This window comes from Gymnogyps californianus, chromosome 2, assembly GCF_018139145.2.
Source record: "Gymnogyps californianus isolate 813 chromosome 2, ASM1813914v2, whole genome shotgun sequence".
In the NCBI taxonomy this organism is placed as follows: Eukaryota; Metazoa; Chordata; class Aves; order Accipitriformes; family Cathartidae; genus Gymnogyps; species Gymnogyps californianus.
In genome coordinates this window covers 27,567,364-27,581,494 of record NC_059472.1, presented here as the reverse complement: position 1 = coordinate 27,581,494, position 14,131 = coordinate 27,567,364, and the positions used below count along the sequence as shown (strand labels likewise).

General features: G+C 38.3%; 1 protein-coding gene across 1 annotated transcript in view; it reads left to right on the top strand.

The window, feature by feature from the left end:
* Positions 1 to 14,131, top strand: part of NECAB1 (N-terminal EF-hand calcium binding protein 1) — a 56,042-nt gene that overhangs the window by 27,123 nt on the left and 14,788 nt on the right. Inside the window, exons 5-6 of the mRNA XM_050915670.1 lie at positions 10,560 to 10,696; positions 13,116 to 13,228. Coding sequence (XP_050771627.1) covers positions 10,560 to 10,696; positions 13,116 to 13,228 — 250 coding nt within the window. The remainder of the gene's footprint in view (positions 1 to 10,559; positions 10,697 to 13,115; positions 13,229 to 14,131) is intronic.

Here is a 14,131-nt window from a genome sequence, read left to right as displayed (position 1 = left end):
TCTTAGGTTATAGTGATTATATTTATTAGATCATATATTTTAATTTCAAAAGGAAATAATGCAATAGTTTTTTTTTTAAAGTAAACTGAAACTGGCTTTTATAGTTAACAGTGCTTATAAGATGAAACTTTGATCGAGTGAGTAAGAGTGGAGCTTGACCCTATATAACTTTATATCTAAACCACAAATCCAATAACTATAACGCAACAGCAACCTCCTGGATGGACTTGGACAGGACTTTTGTACAGCCAATAGAAAACATTTATGAACAGCAAAATTAGAAGTTCAAATCTAAAGTAAAGGGAACATCAAAATAACTAAGAAGGACTGTCAGCACAGTAGGAAATTACTTAAACAAATATTGAAGATTCCCCCTTAATCTGTTCTTCTGTGTTGTATTTTCGTCATCCTTATTTCATTGTTCTTATTCCATTTCTTTACATCTTTTTTCTTCCTCAAAAGTACAGCAAAATCTTTCTTCCATAGATGAAAGCCAGAAGGTGCTTTGGCTAGAATAGTTAATGTACACTTTTTCAACACTGAATCAAGACAGCGATGACCTCTGGGTGCACACTCCTCATGTAAATACAGAGGTACAGTTCTTCTTTTGGAGACAAAAGCACTGCAGACTTCCACGGAAAGGAATGTCAGACAACACAGGAAATGAGGGATGGGACACTGCAAATTTTCTCCTTTTCAGACCCTCTGAAGTCTCACGTTCTTTACTTTGGAGGGACTTTCTTCCCTCCTTTGCAACTGTTTTATGAAGGACACCTGTCCTAGTTTCAGCTGGGATAGAGTTCATTTTCTTCCTAGTAGCTGGTATAGTGTTGTGTTTTGGATTTAGTATGAGAATAATGTTGATAACACACTGATGTTTTCAGTTGTTGCTAAGTAGTGTTTGTAGTAAGTCAAGGGCATTTCAGCTTCTCATGTCTCGCCAGCAAGAAGGCTGGAGGGGCACAAGAAGTTGGGAGGGGACACAGCCAGGACAGCTGACCCAAACTGGCCAAAGAAATATTCCATACCATATGACATCATGCCCAGTATATAAACTGGGGGGAAAGCTGGCTGAGGGCTGCTGCTCAGGAACTGACTGGGCATCAGTCGGCGAGTGGTGAGCAATTGCATTGTGCATCACTTGTTTTGTATATTCTAATTCTTTTATTATTATTATTATCATCATTTTATTATAATTATTATTATCATTATTATTATTTTCTTCCTTTTCTGTCCTATTAAACTGTCTTTACCTCAATCCATGAGTTTTACTTTTTTTTTCGATTCCCTCCCCCATCCCACTGGGTGGGAGTGAGCGAGCGGCTGCGTGGTGCTTAGTTGCCGGCTGTCTGTGATAGCTGGGGACCAGACTCGGTGAACTAGCAAACACCACTTAAGCAGCAGTAACCATGACTGGTTTATACCCAGCATTTAAATATGCAAAACATAAACATATTAAGTTTAGAATGGAAATGAAAGATCATTCTTATTCAATAGAGAAATCAAGTTCTGGAATAGCCTTCCAAGAATTTGGGGGCAAAAAAACCTAACTGCTTTTTACATGTTGCTTGCAAAAACATAGAAAGGGGAGTGCATGGTGTGCAGCAGCAAGATGCTGGATTCAGTGACTGACGCAGCATGTCTAATTCTTTGCTCCTATGAAATCATTCATTTTTCTGCTTTGCTCAAAAAAACCCAAAGCTAAGTGAAGTCAATGCAGCCTTGTTATTACTGGAGAACTTCTTGAATAGTCTAAAAATAGGAGCCAATCAAAGTAAGACAGAAGATTATAGGAGCTGAAAGAGTAACACAGGGACATGCAATTTAGTTACTGATGGTGCATTTATAGTAATTATGTAAATCACTGCACTCTGGAGGGTTGATACTCATTATAAACCAGAATACCTAGATTTTTTTAATTGCATATTTGAGTAATAGTAACAGTAGCAATTATGTAAATTATATCGCAAAACAAAATAACTGGGAAAAAAGCTAGACAAGCATGTGTCAACAATAGAGTTCCACAACTAACGTTCTGTTTGAGAAAAAATGAAGTTTTAAAATTTTGTTTGTTTGTTTTCTCAAAATACATGTTAAATTGGCTAGCACCACTTTTTGCACATGATTACAATTTATTAACAGTTTCCACAGAATCTAGTCTTGTTCTCTTTGTGATTACACTTTTTACAAATGCACCTTCTGCAGAATGAATGTAATGAATAGCTTCTGCCAAAGAATAACTTAAGGCAGGTATTATTCAATTTATCCTGATTATTAATTTTCATGCATTGGGTTTGAATCTAGTTAATATTTTCCCTGCATTCATCACTAAGTTTTTTTCAGGTCAGCATCAGTCTACAATACCATAGCCATCTCCCATCTTGATGTTTTAAAGTGGACAAAATATCCAGGTTCCACTGGAAATGAAAAACCAGAACAAAAAGGAGTTATTCATTTTATTATTCCTTATAAAGAAATAGAAATCTGTTCAGGATGAAGATTACATAAAACATTGAAGGCAGACAGATGAAGTTCAGGACATAAAGAGCAGCAGTGGTACATTCTGCAGAATGCAATGATTAATACTTAATACTGTAAGCCAGCTGACAAAAATACTGCAATCTAATGTATTTCTTAACTGTATACAGTTAATTCTTCCTGTATATTTGATTGCTTCAGGCTGTCTTTTAATGTCTCTATTGCGCTAGTTTAATTGGGCATATATTGTATCATCTCCTTCCATTACAGTGAGTAGGGGTTTTGATTCTCATAATTATTTAGAAGATGTACGATACTGATTAAAAAATCATAGATGAAGAAGAGAGTTTCATGAAGAGTGAGTACTTTCTGAATTCCACATCAGAAAACATCCTTTCAGAATATTTATCATCCAGCTAGTCAAGCAAACTGCAGACTCAGGATTTGTCTGTCTTGCATTAATGGTGTGTTTTCACATCCTACCAGCTATCTTCAGGTACCTTCAAAGGCTAGGCACCACCTGTATGGATGTCATAAGTTAATATCATGGAGGGGAATGAGGGTTGAAAGATTTGCTGTAAATTCATGCTTCTCACAGAGGAGACAACGGGAAAGACAGAGCCAGAAAACCAATAAAAGATGTGGCTGCCTACAGGTTAGGCATTACGTGCCCTGCATTGCCAGTGCCCGGCCTCAAGAATACAAAATCGAATGGAGAAAAAAACCATCCTACCCTTCCAGGCAGATGTTGGCTATGTTGCAGCAAAAAATGCATGAATTGTTGGGTGAAAAGAAGAACAAAGGAAGATTCTTTTAGTCAAAAAATAGTTCAATTTTTCATTCTAAGAAAAAAATAGCAATAACTTCAAAATTTCATACATACTGTTCATTCAAAGAAATGACAGGTATGATGCTGCTCCCACCTCCATTTCTCACAGGCATTTCACTCAGCTCTAATATCAGACTAAACATACCCCTCTAAAATATTAACAGTGTTCAACATTAGATCTACAAAATGAGAGAGGATTCTAAAGTAATTGTTGAAGACAGTCCTAAAGACTGGACTTTCTTGACTGAACTCTGAAGAATTGTCAAAGGTTTTTCAGTAAAAAATAGAAAAAAGTGGAGTAAAGCAGATGCCTTCAATGCGTTTTTGTGTTGTTTAAATTTCAAAGCTTTATCAAGTTAACATTTTGGTGGGAATTTTTCAACCAATCCTTTTTGAGTAATCAGAACTCAACAAAGGGATAAAAAGTAGTAACATCAAAATATCAGAGCAGTAAATGAACTTGTTACTAAGCTCCAGATGCACTAGATTTTTAAGAACTGTTCCTATTTGCAGGCATAGTTGTTTCTCATGTTCTACTTTTTCTAGCTAAAATAGCCATAAAACTGATTAAACGCTGTCTGTAAATTCCTAAAAAGAACCATCCAGAACATTTTTTCTTTTGACCATAGATGACTTGACCTAAATTCCTTGGGTTGTTTTTTTTATCATTCCCTGATTTCTCATGAGACAGACTTGCCAGTGGTTAGAATTAGAGTTTGGATCCTTTTTGCATAAATCCATGTACTCAACTGTTCATCTGTAAACTCAGCTGAAGAGAGGAATGCTGGTGATAGTGCTAAATATATCACCAGTTGCACCCTGCTACAAGGCAGAGAGGACCCTATGAATAAACAGCTATTTTTATCTAGGGACATTATTAAATGAGGTTTTGGAATTTCATTTCATAGGATTTTCTATCTATAAAATTTATTTAAGATCATGACTATTAGTGCAAGTCAAGTCAAATGCAGATAAATTCAAAAAGCTGCAAGCGATGAATTCTGAGCAGTCGTGCAAGGATATTCCAGAGATTCACCCTTTTCCTCCAAGCTCCTTATCAGAGTAGTGAAAACTCTTGGGAACTTCTTTGATCTTTTTTGTGGAAGTCTTATACCTACTGGGTCAGAAAGAGGCAACGCTCAATTTTTTGCTGGTAGCAGAGAAGATGTGTTAAATAGTCAGAACGTAAAAAAAAAACCCCGAACTTAAAAAAAAACCCCAACCTTAAAAAAAAACTTAAAAAGTTAATATCCATACCTTTAAACATAAAAGTGTATAGAAATAACTTCATAGCAGAAAAACTTCATAGCAGAAAAAGAAACATTTAACCTAGCCATTCTCCTGCCGGTACCTATGAAAACCACCAACAGCTTTGATGTTTTCCTTGTATTCTTACAACCTTCTCCCAGGAGCAATGGCATTACACATATCTCTGCTACCTGCTCATATAAAACACAGCCAAAACACGGTTTCTTCTCTCTAAGCTGTGTGGTGCACTTAAGAGCAGTTAAATAGGAGTTACTTTTTATCCATGCATGAATTCTTCTGTGCTTTTCTGATGGATGCTATTACAAATGTGTCTCAAGATTATCCTATAATCACCCATGGCTGCCTATTTTATTTCATTGCTTTTATGTCAGCACTGCAAGTGGTTAGTAGAGACTGTCACTGTTCCAGTTCTCTAGGCAGAATTTAAACATGTAATTTATTTGAAATGTAATAACTTGATAAACTTGTAAAGTTTCTGCTGCATTCCAAAATTGAAGTTGAATCTATTTAATAGTTTGGCATGTTACGCCTTTGCTCACTCTTACAATGAGGATGTTGTAGAAGTTGCATTTGTGTGAAGTCAACACAGTGAGCATCTCTGGATCTGGCTTCTGTTGAAATTATGATTTTATTCTGACTCTGTTCTGATTCCATCCTACAGTCTGAAGAATTAGATCTTAGTGATTGAAATGAAAAAGGCTTAAATTCTTTTTCATTTTAGTAAAGTTATTCTGAGTAATTTTATAACCTCAATTTAAAGTTGTAACCCAGGTCATTGTCCCACTAATGTAGGATCTTGTCCTGGTTTCAGCTGGGATAGAGTTAATTCTCTTCTTAGTAGCTGGTATAGTGCTGTGTTTTGGATTTAGTGTGAGAATAATGTTGATAACACACTGATGTTTTAGTTGTTGCTAAGTAGCACTTACCTTAAGTTAAGGATTTTTCAGTTTCCCATGCTCTGCCAGCAAGCAGGTGTGCAAGGAGCTGGGAGGGAGCAGAGCCGGGGCAGCTGACCTGAACTAGCCAAAGGGGTATTCCATACCATGGAACATCATGCCCAGTATATAAACTGGGGGGAGTTGGCTGGGACGGGTGGATCACGGCTCTGGCATCAGTCAGAGGGTGGTGAGCAATTGCATTGTGCATCACTTGTCTTTTCTTGGGTGTTATTTCTTTTTTTTGTTGTTATATTCCTTTTCATTACTATTATTATTATAGTAGTAGTAGTAGCAGCAGTTAGTAGTGTATTTTATTTTACTTTAGTTATTAAACTGTTCTTATCTCAACCCACGAGTTTTACTTTGTTTTTTTTCCTCCTCCCCACCCCACTGGGAGGGGGGAGGGGGAAGCGGCTGCGTGATGCTTAGTTGCTGGCTGGGGTTAAACCATGACAGATCTAAACACACAGGGCAGGAGACATTCCATGATCAAGGGAAATTTAAATAGATTATTCCTTACTGAGTTTACTCAATGATAACTACTTTTCAGTTGCCTTGGGGATATTTTCTGTAAAGATAAGCACAAATAATTTTTATGAAATTATTTTGATATGACATAAAATAGGAAACAGAAAATTGCAAAGTAATATAACAGTAATAAATAACTGTTATAAGTAATGTCACAAATAAAATAAAGTACAAATAAGTTATAAAGTGTTATATAACATAAACTACTATATAGCAAAATATCAATATAGGAAGGAGAGGCCAAGGGGACTAGGTTTGTTCAGCCTGGAGAAGAGGCTCTGAGAAGATGTAATTCTACTATCTAAAGGAGGGTTATAGAGAAGACAAAATGACATCATTGTCTTTTTCAGGGGTGCATAGCAAAAGCACAGGAGGTGACGGCTACAGCTTGCGGAAGGGAAAATGCTGACTAGACATACGGAAAATACTTTGCACAGAGAGGGTGGTGGACACTGGACCGGGTTGCCCAGAGAGCTGGTGTAATCTCCGTCCTTGGAGATATTCCAAACTCAGGTGGACATGGCCCCGAGTGGCCTGAACTAGCTTTGAAGTTGGCCCTGCTCTGAACAGGGGGTTGGACTAGATGACAGGACTAGATGACAGCCAGACATCCTTTCCCACTAAGTTTGCACAGCTCTTGCCTGAGCTCCCACCCCTTCTGGGAGATTTCAGAGTTATTTTTTGTCCCAACCAAGTTTAATTTGCTTGCCCCAAGTAAGCGAACACAGGTATCTCCCTTCTTCCCCATCTCAAGGAGCTGCTCTGCTGATAAGTGGATCAGCGTGGTGTCAGGTCACCCAAGGGGAGAGGATCCGGGCTGGCACCAGGGCTCGAGAGGATCAAGAGAGTCGCTGAACCTGTGGCAGCCCTGAGATGTGGACTCCCTTAGGAGATACCTAAGCCCTGCCTCTTCCGCCTGTAGAAAAGGAGAACCTCTTCTGCAGCTTTTAAGATAGCCGTAAACCAGTTTTAAAGACCACAGTGACCTTTTCCACAGGGAAATCACTAATTATGTGTATTTTCAGTTGCATTAATGGAAACTCAAATCTTAGCTGCTTACAAAGGTTGCAGTTGTGCCTTGATGGGGAAGATGTGGAAAATTACCCTCATTCACTCACAACCAGTAAAACTAACAAGCAGAACGATATGTTAACACAGATTTATTTCATCTGGAGTGCCCAAACTGCTGTGCAGTATAATGTATATGCTAATGAATGGTAATTTACAGCTAATGAAATTCAAGAAACGGGCCATTTTTCTAGTTTATGTACAGACGCCATCAGTAAGTCCCATTATTAATTGGTGGTGCAGTATACTGACAATACAAATTCTGGGCATGCCAGTTAAGCTGATTCTACCATAATATAGACTTAATAAATTGATACACATTTTTCTTAATTCAGAATTAACATTTTATTTCTTCTAGTGAAATCTTGTACCATTTTACCTTTAGTAAAATGCAAATGAAAGCACTTTTCTGTAGGAAGTAGAGTGGTGAAGCGATAACAAAGCACAGTTGGTAATTCCTCTTTGCCAAGAACTGGAGTTGAGGTTTAAGTTGAATTGTAACAGACAATCTTTTTCCCTCCATGACTTAAATTATAATAATGCTGACAATTTACATATGCTGAATACCTTCTTTCATAACAAAGAATTTTAGAAGGATGGGCAGGAATAGTTATCTTTCAGTGGGAAGGAGTCAAAGTTATCTAATGTTGCTGTAAGCTCACAATTGCTGGCCTCAGAGCCATTATTTAAAGAAAAATATTGAGTAGCCATTTGCCCAACTGGGTGCATTAAGCCAGTTAAGTAGTTCCGCATAGAAGAGTTGTAAACACCAATATTTGGGTAAAATATACATAAGGAAAGAGTCTTTGATAATTCTAGACTCCCACAGATGATGTTAGTATATTGCCTGCCTAGCCCATCTTTACAAAAAAGCTCTGTGTACCTGATAAGGGAACTCTAAGCCATATTTAAAGATCACAAGGACCTTTTCCATAGGGAAGCCTTTAAATACAGAACTTATGAGACAACAGAACAGGAAGAAAAAAGACTAAATCCTGGTGCAATGCACAAACCTGGAGTAGTTCTGATGAAAAAAACCTGAATAACTTTCAGATGCAGGAAAGCATTTCTGAAGGAGTCAAAAAGCAGCCAGCCTCAGGCAGTGGCAAGTATTACACAGCTAACGTTTATACCATCCTCCTGTCAGCGAGGGCCCACCTGAACAGTTTGGAAAAGGAAACAGTATTGATGTGCATTTCAAGTTGTAATTCAGCATCCCAGTATCAGATTTACCGTGACTATGAGCAGGAAGCTATATGGAGGTATCTGTAGCGTTTCCTTTTTGGATGCCCACTTTGATTATCCTGCTCTCGTGAGATTGCTTTGGTATTTAAAAACTTCCAAGAAACAGTCAGTTCTGTCATGTTTTGTTCACTTATTTCCAAGTGCACTGGTGAAAGCTGAAAAATTAAAACATACCTTGGATTTCTACTGCAGGATTTTATTTAGCTGCCCATGCTACACAGATTTGCACATGTTGTTCTAACACGCCACAGAATCAAAATTGTTGGAAATTAAATGATCTCTGTCAGGTGCACCAAAGTTTTAAATCAGTTACAATGGAGACAATTTAGAAGAAGAAAAAAATCAGCTTCCCTATTGCATAATAAGATGTAGTAATCATAAAGGTTGCCATAAATATTATTTACAGGACTGGTGTGAGTCTCAGGTATTCACTCAAGAGGCAGACAAACAATCTGTCACAAGTATCTATTTTCAAAATTAATAAATAAGAAATTATTTGTTGGAGAGTGGCTCACACCTGATTAATCTGAAGACAGAAGAAGTAAATATAGAAGACCATGAAGCTCCTGGCTACATAAGTAACTCCGGTGGTTTAACATCTGAGATTTCTGTAGCAGAAGTCTCCCAACAACACCTAACTTAATAACATATTTTGTGAATAGATTGCTCTCATTTGAGAGCAAAGTGCTTTTAAAGCTATTATCCTACAATCTTTTATTTTACATTTAAATTTCAAAACATCTCATATTTGTGTTCCGATTGCAAACACACACGTGAAAAGAGAAGTCTAAAAGCCAAAAAGGCATTTCAGCTGTAATTCACATTTGGAAGAACAAGGAAGAGCTTAAAAAAATTCCTGTGCATTGCCAAAAATATTCAAATGGGTTCTCAGCTAGAGTAGGAGGCAACACCATTTAAATGAGAAGTTTTCTTTAAAGCTTGGAGATAACACACCATCATTTATCTTCAGATGTGGTGACTAGAGAAATCTTTCATCCAATGCTCCTCATATTTTATGAAACCATTTTAGGTGGAATGCACCCAAAAGCTTTCAAGATCAGCTGAATGGATTTTTTGCACACATGAACAGACTTAGGGCATACAAAAAATGAGTATCAGCGTACTTTCATCAGAGTAGGAGCCAACAAATTAATTCTGGGTTTAGGAGATGGAAGTCCATTTTCCTTCTCCAGTCCTGATGGGAGCTCTACACATTAAGCAGAGGCTCTAGGGGTCTGCTTTATCCTCTTGATTACATTTATTAAGAAGAAAACAACAAAGGGGGTGTTTATATTATTGTATAGGTCACCCCCCTCACACAGCACTTACCTGCATATCACTGTTTGCAGAACTGAGTTTTGCAGATCTGGGCTTGCTGGAAACATTAAAGTTGACCCCATCCCTGGAAATATGATTCATTGGGCAAGGGAGAGAGCAGGTGTAAAAATTTATTTCTGAAATTATCTATGCAAAATACGCATAAATATTTTTGGATACACAAAACATACTGGAAATGTAGTTACACAAAGAAACATTAGAGACCGCTAAATATAGGTGAAAACTTTTCTAGTAGCTAAGCTCCAACTCAAAGAACACTTAGCTGCATTTCATATAATTATGAAATATATAAATATATGGTTTCAAAAATAATGAAACAAATTAAAGGAACAAAAATCAGTCAAAGACTGTTAAATTCAAAAGGCACTATCTCCGGGACAGGCTGGTGGAGTTTTGCAGGGCAGTATCACTAAGCATGTGCCCTGCTCAAAGACTGTTCCCATAATCACTGTCAGAGACAGGCCAGTGGGCCAGATAAACATCTTTTCACAAAAGTGAATCTGAATAAAAACTTTAAATTCACTGCTACAGTTGTCAGTCATATCTTGGCTTTTCCATACTTAAGAAGTAATGTGGTACTGCCATCAACTGGAGTTAAGAAATGCAAGGAAAAGGGGTTTTTTGAGTAGAAACTATGTTGTACAACTGTGTACCTGGCCTCTCTCAGCTTGGGCAGGATCAGTGTCTATACTTGGAAATTCAGAAGTCTTTTTTTCCAGAAACATAAAGGTTGCTTACGTGGTTTGCATGTATAAGCACCAAAACATCCAAGCTGCTTCCTTTCAGAATTAAGTCTGAATCTTCCCTCATATATTTCTAACATAGTAGGGAAATATTTTCTTATTTTTTTTTAATGTAATTTTTAGGACTATCAGGAAGCTTCTAATTTGGAGCAGTTTGTGACTCGCTTTCTGTTGAAGGAAACACTGAACCAGCTTCAGTCCCTCCAGAGCAGCCTGGAGTGTGCCATGGAAACCACGGAGGAGCAGACTCGTCAGGAGAGGTGAGCAAACCTTCTGCCCAGATGCAGTGAAGTGGGTGAGGAGTGGGACCACCATGAACCTCCAAGACCATTTTACATTTCACCCAGCAACCTCATGTAGCGAATAACAGGAGAAATAAGGATACACTTTTTATTCCATATAGGAGCTCACCAATAGGAGTTTTCCTGAAATAGAATACAAGCAGGTTCCAGTCTGATCCTGTGGTGGGCTGCATGTAGGAGGACCGTTTTGTTACATTCTAGGCTCTTCTCCTTTGACGACTTTTTAAATCCATTGACTATTTAATATCAAACGCAGAAACCAGACCACTGCAATGTGAAGAGCTCTGAAATTACTAAGACCATTGACTGTCTCCTTGTTTGTTTCTTCCGGCTTTATGATTATTTTTCATTCCTGGTTGCACAACGATCCTAATGTTAAGAGAAGAAATAGCCAGGCTCTTGCTTGTTACAGCTTCTTCCTAGAACACATGGCCATAGTACTGGTTAACATCTAACTCTATAAACTCTCAGTCACCTGGGTAACCTATTTCCCTCCCAGGGGTTTAGCTGAATTTAATACCATGACCTCATAGATGAGGGTTTGTAGGCTCAAAGATCAAAACATTTTGGAAAAGGTACTTGGCTTTATGGATTTTTGTTAAAGATGATAGGGAAAACAAAATACAAGCTGTTGTGTTTCATGGACAAAGAAGATCACAACATTTCATATGTTTTAAAATGCATTCCTTTTTTGTTCTTGCTTTTGGAAATGTCATTTTCTTTTTTGTTTTGCTGTTGGTTTTGAGATCTCTGAAGTACATGAATAATACACTGGGGTTTTGTGCTAGCAGCTTGACCGCAGGAATCAAGCAGGGTTTGAAAGGCTGAGGGTGCGCCGAGTATGCATAGTTTATATACCCCTCCATTCATGCATTTGTCTTTCCAGGTTCCCCACACAACTGATGGGAGAGAAAGAAGTCTTGAATGGCCAGTTCAGAGCTGGAGCCTAACTTAGGTGCTCTTACATCATCTGGAGTAATGACTTCTGACTTCTTCTCTGACTTGCCTTTTAGGACAGCCTCTCTAGAAATACAATGTAGAAAGACCATCTGAGTAACTCAAACTACTCACTTGGGTGTGTAGAATTGGGTGATAGGAACATCCCTTTTGCTGCCAGCTTTCTCATCTGCATTGACTATCTGGTACGGCATTGTGGAGACTTCTTTCTCCAGTTTTATCAGTACAGTTGTTCAGAAATATCCTCTTGGGTGGTGAATTGGGTTTATGGCAAAGCAAATGAGAAAGACGTGTGACACTGTTAAGCCAAATACCATCTTCCCCATTTTCTGAGGTAGCAATGGAAAAGCCAAGCAAACTCAGCACTAACTACAGCTATTTTGGAGAAAATGAGTTAGTTCCTAGTGCAGATGCCCCAGTCCCTATGTAAAATCATCTTCAGTTATGGTTCACTTAATTCAAGGGCAAACTGTCTGAATCAAAATCCCATTAAGACACTCCTAAACTAATCTAAGAGTGCTTACAGTGGGGAACTGCCATAATTTGGCTTCCTGTGAAGGGATTTTATGCTGCAGAAATACCATCCTAAAACATCTCCTTAACATAGTGTGTGAGCTTTTGGTGACACTTCATTCTGTGCTTCAGGAGATCAGAGAGCTTTCCAAAGCAGTGACCTGGGAATTATTTACTGAACTGTTTAGATTACTGTCTAATATTCTTTGAAACCACTCATCCAACTAACTGTTCAAAACTAGCCATAGTCCTGGTCCTTCATTGCTCTCCAGCTGGATGATGAAGAAGAACCACGTAGAGAAAGCCTTCAGTCCTCACACAAACTCTCAAGCTTCAATGACTCTGTTATCATAGTACAAACATAAGTCATTTCTGTATCTGCTATATTTCAATACTGGTCCCAGAAATGTATCTGTCCTCCATCCAATATTAGCTAATTCTCATCAGTTTTCCTTCCTTATTAACAGATACATGTTGCTGTTTGTCTTTTCAATCTTTAAGCTGAAGGGGTCAATCTTTAAAGTTCATATCTCACTTTTAGCTGTTCTTGTGAGCCCAGTTCCTCTGCACAGATGCTACGGAACTCCCGTGAATGAAGAAACGGTGTGAATGGTTCCTTACGTCAGGTCAGAACCACATCACGGACAGAGACTGACCTCGAGCTTTCTCTCCCTAAAAGACAGGTTTACGTCAGCTTAATCCTCCTTCTTTTTTCACTTCTCTAATGACTAGCAACCTAAACACAACTAATTAGTAATAGTGAAAATCTGGAAAATAATTCAGTGGTCCCAATAGGTATTTCTCCTTTTTTAATTCAAAAGGGAACATGCAAGCACATGTTGTGAGAACAGAGAGGAGAGCTCTCCCATATGTTTTACCTTATGAAGTCTCCTGTGTTTCTATGCAGACAAGGCCCAACAAAACCAGAAGTGCTCTCAATTCAATGGCCAGAAAAACGCTCAGCTCGAAGGCTTCAGAGGAACAACAGCCTGTCGCCAAATAGCCCCCATTTTAGCACAGGTATGGTGTTTTGCATTTTAAAGATATTTAAAACACATGCATACACACACAGAGAAAAATATACATGTATCTTCCTCTCAAAAATTTAATTTAGACACGGTAACTAACCTGAAGGGAAAAAAGATTTCATTTAAGATGATACAAAAAAATCTGAAACAGCATTTCTACTTTGGAAAATGTGAGAGGGTACTTTGATAAACAGGATTCTTTGGAAGCAGTGACATAAAGCATGAGGCTGCAGTGAAGGCATCTCCAGGCTTAGTGACGTCTCTCAGAATTAAGGCATGAAGATGACTGAAACACCAAAGTACGTGATGTGTCAAGCCCACTTCTTGACCAGTCACGCAGATCTCACTGCTTGCAGCCACATGCTTAACTCTTCGTTTTTAACCCTCTTTTGAAGACCCTTCTGCCACTCACCTTCATGACTCACTTTCTGCCACTCACCAAATGATGCTGTCCATTCAGCACAATGATGCAGGATGATGTTTGGTCCCTTGCTGTGAGTTGTTGGTGTTCATAACAAGGAAGGTCACATAGCCTTGTTGCTGCACTCCTAATTCAGAGTTCAGAAGGAACCCAAACATATGCAAGCTGTACCAAATCCACTTACTGTATTAATGTAATTTTAAAGAGCTAACATCTGTCTCCACAGCTATTCTAACAGCTGTCTAACAGCTGTCTACTTTCCTAGACAAGATTTGTGTTTGTCTTGACACTCGGTCTTCCTCCTTACTGCCTGCTGCCCACATGCACAGTAACACTGTAGGTGTGTATACGCACTCAACACTCATGCCAGCATTTCTTTAGCCTTGTTTGGGTAAAGCCACACTCTGCCTCCTCTACACATCACGCCTGTCGTATGTCCCCAGCATTAGGATTTCTTTGTTTGGTAAAAACATA